Source organism: Camellia sinensis, chromosome 7, assembly GCF_055761805.1.
Source record: "Camellia sinensis isolate YWXY chromosome 7, ASM5576180v1, whole genome shotgun sequence".
Lineage (NCBI taxonomy): Eukaryota > Viridiplantae > Streptophyta > Magnoliopsida > Ericales > Theaceae > Camellia > Camellia sinensis.
This window is the reverse complement of record NC_138967.1, coordinates 125,480,943-125,486,623: the sequence shown is the minus strand read 5'-3', so window position 1 is coordinate 125,486,623 and position 5,681 is coordinate 125,480,943. Positions and strand designations below refer to the sequence as shown.

The following is a 5,681-nucleotide window of genomic DNA, read 5'->3' as shown; positions in this document are numbered from 1 at the left end:
ACTAATCGAAATGACTAAAATTTATGTCAAAACTCATAGATTAGAGTAGGTTATCCCTACCTCGAAATTAGAAGCCCAAAGGAGTTGATGAAGAAAACTCGAAGTGCTCCAAACCAAGAGATTTTCAGATTAAAATGAAGCCCACGCCACCCTCTATCTTTCTTACAAAGGGATTAGGGTAGAAACACACTAGTGGTAGATGAAACCCTAGAGAGAGGGTATGTAGAGAGAGAGGGAGCAGCTGGATCTAGGGTTTGAAGATAAAGGCCCTGTTTGGTAGAACTGTGGGAAAGTGCTTATAGCTTATGCCTTAACAGCTTATAGCTTATAACTATGAACATAAGCTGATTTCTAACTTATAAATTAAGCATCTCCTGCCCCGCTCAAAGAATAAGCTGATTTCTGACTTACAAAAAGCTATAAGCTGCATTGTTAAGCTAAACCAAACACATCAAAATAGCTAAAATTAAGCTGAAAGCTGAAATAAGCAGCTTTTAAGCTGCACCAAGCAGGCACAAAAGAGATGAAAAAGTGAAGTGTAATCCCGCTACTGCCTACTGCTATATTTGAGACTCGCTATAGCGAAGGAGTGGTCGCTCAAGCGACCAGACACAAAGAAACCTCGCTCGAGCGTAGAAAGCCTCGCTTGAGCCAACAATTCGAAACTTCAGGTCTACAACACAGAAGCACGCTCGAGCCACACCCTAAACGTAAATTTAAATTGTATCTTCCGACACTTTCCGACAATGCTTTGACATTGTTTTACTATTTTTGTTATTCATTTTGTATTGACTGAGGAAGAAAAGGAAAATTTTTACTACGTTATCCGAATAAATCTAAAAAATTCAGCAATCAACAACGAAACAAAATAATAAATTTTGATTTTGTATTTCTGAATAAATATAAATTTTTAACATATAACTATTGAACCATAGAAACACTTTCTTTAACTATACTTCTAAATTAAATTTATGTTTTTGAATCCGTATTTTCGAATCATTTACATATTTTCAGTTCTATAGTTTTGAACTATTTACATATTTTTCGGTTTTTTTTTTGGAATGAGATTTTTTTTTTTTTTTCCATACCCTCTATTCACATATTTTTTGTCTGATGTGTTTATTTTTTGAAAAGATATGTGCTAAAAAATTTCATGTTCAAAAGATATCTACTAAGAAAATCTAGTTTTAAGGTTTGGTATGGATATTGATATCTATATTGGTCATTTTATTTAATGGTAAAATTGTAAAAAAAAATAAATTAATTCAATGTGTATGAAAATAGAATTACCCTAATTGGGCCTTTGTTTTAAGTAGATAGCCCTAATGTAAATAATACTAAAACCGAAAGCAAACGCACAACACAAATCTTCAATTGTTCAATTCATGTGCAGATCTAGTTTCTCTTTTGTTTTTATATATTTGGATTGAAGGCTTGTACAGAGAAATCAAGTTCTTTAGAATTGATGAGTAATATTATTATACAATTTTAAAGGGAAAAAATCATCAGTTTGCAGAACAAAGAAGATCTGAGTCATTGAGTGACAAGGTATTATTCCACTCTTTTACTTACTCTTTCTTTCATTATTACCAAATTCAGATATTAATCTATCAAGCAAAATTTGCTTTGTATTTTATTTTAACTGTTAGATTATTATTATTATTTGGTTATGTTAGGTTTTCAATTGGTCATGGAACCACAATTGAAAAAGACCAACTACAAGTTTGACCGGTTAAGTAATCTTCCAGACAACATAATTTATGACAGCTTTTCATTGCTTCATATGAGAGACATTCCATGTGTGTGTGCACGTTGTCAAGGAGGCTAAGACAGCTTTGCTTCTCTATGCCTTGCTTGAATATATCTTTTGAATCATCCTTGAATTTAAAGACATTCTGGGGTGTAAAACCAATCAAGGAACAAGAATTAGACAGTGTTACCTGATTTGTCGAGAGATTCTTGCATCTTCGCAATGGGGCAGACTTATTCCGTCTTCGTATTGATTACCCATTCTTTTGCCGCGACCTCAACTACAATATGGATTATCATATAGTGACATGGATATATAACGCAACCATGTGTCGTGTTCAAGAGCTTGATCTTGACATTGCCTAGAAAAATACATTTTGCTTGCCTCTTTGTGCCTTGAACTGCTCATCGTTGCGGGTTCTAAAACTGAACTTGAATTGGGGTAATCTCAAGTTGCCTAATGTAGAGTTCAACTCGTTGCAGGAGTTGTCGTTGAGCAAGTTCAGAGTTGTTAATCCATTGCTCGCAGAGTGGATTTTATCGTACTGTAAGGCCCTTACAAATTTAAGCCTCAGGGTGTTTTATGGGATGAGCAATCTCAATATTACAAGCTCTTCTCTTCAAGATATGAAAATTACTTTCCAATGTCAAAATTTCTGCTGCAAAACTGCGGACTTTGTTTGTAGGATGACGACTGGGGTATGGAGGAGGTTTTTGGACTGGCAAATCGTTGATAATTTTTGCACCCAATCTTCAAGAGTTTTAAGTATGTAGGAGACCTTGTAAATATCTCTTGCAAAGGGGAATTCAAGTCTCTGGAAATTGCCAGTGTTATTGTCTCAGATTATCCTCTTGTAAAGGCCATGATTGACAGCTTTATAAAGTTCTTTTGCTGCCTTAGCAAAGCAAGAAAAATGGAATTAAGTGACAGGTATATTAAGGTATTCAATGGCATGCTTCTTTCACATTTAAATTTTTTTTTTTAATATGTTGTTCTTGTACCTACCTTTGATTCTTTCTTTCTTCTCTTATTTTATCTATTTTATATTTGTTTTAGGATTGAACTTCTCTCACAGTTGGGTGGTCCTATTCAGCAATTTTTTAGCTACACATGATTGTTTTTTATAATTATTACTTTGATCTTCTAAGCCTATTGCAAAAATCATTCAAGACTGATAATCATAAACACATCATTTTATTATACTTGTCATATGTTATCAAAAATCATGTGCATTTTTTTGACGATATCAATCTCAATGGCTAGGATATCCAATTTCATCTAATTTTTTTCATTATTGATTTACAGTTCGACCCATATTTGACACAGAGAAAAGTCCAGTCTTTTTGTATATTACTTTTTTTTTTTGATAAGCTAATAGAAATGACTTTATTGATGGAATTGTCATATATGACCCAAGTGAAAACAGGACACAACCACCTAGGATAACCTTATGGGCAAAACTAAACTTGGATAGGATTAGCTATTCAGTGCCTGACTTGTATATTACTTTTTGTAGTTATTTGCTCCTTTTGTTGCTTTCCTTCTTCTATTTTTATTTTTGTATTTCTATTGATGGTACTAATTGATACTGAAAATTGCAGATGCTATGTAACCAAGATTGTGCTCCAACGATGTCATTGGAGAACTTACGGCACTTAACTATACATGATGGTCCTTACAAGGACAGTTTCAAAGTCCCAATTTTAGCATCTTTTCTCAAGTCACCTAATCTGAGATATCTCAGGATGAGATACAATGGTGGTCATCAACCAACTGTAAGCCAATTACACTTTTACATATGTTTGTTCATCTTTCAAGCTTATTTTATACTTTTTTCTTTAATCCTTTAATTTGGGCAAAATTTAATTACTATTTTATTGTTTAAACTTCATATTTTTAATTACGTTTCAATGTGGCTCAGTTGTTAATTGTCAGTATTTTAGACAAAAATAATAATATGTATTACTTTTTTTTATTTTTTAGATAGGATAATATATACAACTTAAGCAGGAATTTTGACAATTTTTGTAAAAATAAATAAATAAATAAATTACACTGATGTCCATGTAATTACTACGTGGAAGACAGTTGAACCCATAAGCTGTTAATGAGGTGCACCGGTGTTGGCCACTAAAGCCAATCCCACGATTCATTTCATTTTATTTGGTTTTCAATAACTTTTGCCTCTCAACATTTAGGTATTTTTTGAGAATAAATTATTTTAGTAATTTTTTTACTTTTCATAAAAAGGTGTACAAAAAAATACAAATAGTGATGTGACAACTTATAATGACTTTTTGACTAAAATATTTAATTCCCAAATGAGGCCTAATGAGATTGAAAGTCGCAACCATATTACAAGTTTATATATTTGAATACTAGGTGAGACACACCTATGGTATATAGTATGCATTTTGTGTTATTTTGGCTATTTTAGTTTTGAATCATCATCTAAATAATTAATAAAATACATATATATAATTCCTAAACTATGTATATTGTATTAATAAGTTCGGATATTTCTAAAATGGTATTGTCTCATGTTCAACACTATATCGTACACTGACACGACACTCTTTAGACATTTCTTAATATGTAAACATACATAAAATACATTATAAGTTTGAATAAAATACTTGAAATCTAGATAGAAAATGAAAATTTATACCAATTATCCTCCTTTAAACTTTAAAAAGTAAATTTTTACTTAAATATTGTTATATATGACATATAATAATTATTTGTCCTTATATTTGAAATATAGTAATTATAAAATTATAAATTTTGTATGTGTCCCCTACTTTTTCAAAAATTTAGTGTCAGTGTGTCCATCTTGTGTTCCATGTCCTTACTTCTTAGGTCTTGTGTCACTTTGTTATTCGCAGTGTTTTAATCTTATCAATTTCATCCCTAAAACTCTTTATGTTTCATCTTCCTCTTTGGTCTTTAGGGGCGAAACTAATAAAATTAAAAATTATGAAAATCAAGGAGACGCGAAAAACATACTTCGTGTAGCATAAATGTATTTTATTATCATCCCGCTAATGATTTTGTGACCCATTTAAAATTGAATCAATGTGACTCAAATTAAAAACTTTAAGAACAAAATTAACAAAATTAAAACCTTAAAAATCACAATGACATGGACCCCATTTTTTAGATACATTTCTATCTCTAATCTTTATATATCTTTTCAATTTAATCATATTTTCTTTCCACAAGATTCTGAACTTTAATGGGGGTGGACGTATGTTGAGTACACAATCACAAAGCTGGGATGCAGAGTGGTGGGAATCAGCTCAATTTTTGTTTGTTAATGGATTGAAAGAGGCAGAGATAGAGCTCTCAGCTGATGAGAACGAAGTAGAGTTAATTAAGCACTTGCTCAAACATGCCAAATCATTGGAGAGAATGACAATCTTTTATTCACCTCATGACATCTACAGATCTGTGAAGATTTTTAGTCAGAAATTAGAAGCTTTCACCAAGGCTTCATCTGCTGGTTTTTATTTTCGTCCATGCTAAATTGCTCTTCTGCTCTTTTTTTTTAATTTTCTATGATCCCTTTATGAAATTATTTACCGTTAATTCTACAATTAAGTATTGTCAATAAATTGGAAACAATAAAAAGAATTGTAATCATGATCATGGTTTTAAGTATCTTCATTTTGCCTTTTTGAACTCGATGTACTTGGATGTACTGGTGGGAATGAAAATTATATGTGTATTGGTTGTTTTCAGATACATTTTTTTTTTTATCAACAATGTAAAAACGTCATTAAAAATATAAAATTAAAGGTACAAGTGACGAAAATGCATTGAGAGATTCAGATAGTGCAGACTCCGCTATTATTGCAGCTTGCAACTCACAACCTACCCCTTGGCCTCACAAGTTTTTAGATACATATTGATTCAATAGACAGTTAACAAG

General features: G+C 31.6%; 1 protein-coding gene across 1 annotated transcript; it reads left to right on the top strand.

Annotated features, from left to right (window-relative positions):
• The first annotated feature begins 1,783 nt into the window (after positions 1 to 1,783).
• On the top strand, positions 1,784 to 5,441 carry LOC145794770 (uncharacterized). Its single transcript, XM_082877132.1, has 3 exons — positions 1,784 to 2,690; positions 3,352 to 3,525; positions 4,973 to 5,441. Exons 1-3 carry the CDS (start codon positions 2,613 to 2,615, stop codon positions 5,273 to 5,275), a joined length of 555 nt encoding a protein of 184 aa, XP_082733258.1. The 5' UTR covers positions 1,784 to 2,612; the 3' UTR covers positions 5,276 to 5,441.
• Positions 5,442 to 5,681: the final 240 nt, after the last annotated feature.

Bases quoted from the DNA above. Each gene is read 5' to 3' on its own strand.
- LOC145794770 (XM_082877132.1), top strand. From the start codon at position 2,613: ATGATTGACAGCTTTATAAAGTTCTTTTGCTGCCTTAGCAAAGCAAGA. The intron at 2,691-3,351 runs GTATTCAATGGC...TGAAAATTGCAG, and splicing joins TAAGTGACAGGTATATTAAG to ATGCTATGTAACCAAGATTG. The intron at 3,526-4,972 runs GTAAGCCAATTA...TCTTTCCACAAG, and splicing joins ATGGTGGTCATCAACCAACT to ATTCTGAACTTTAATGGGGG.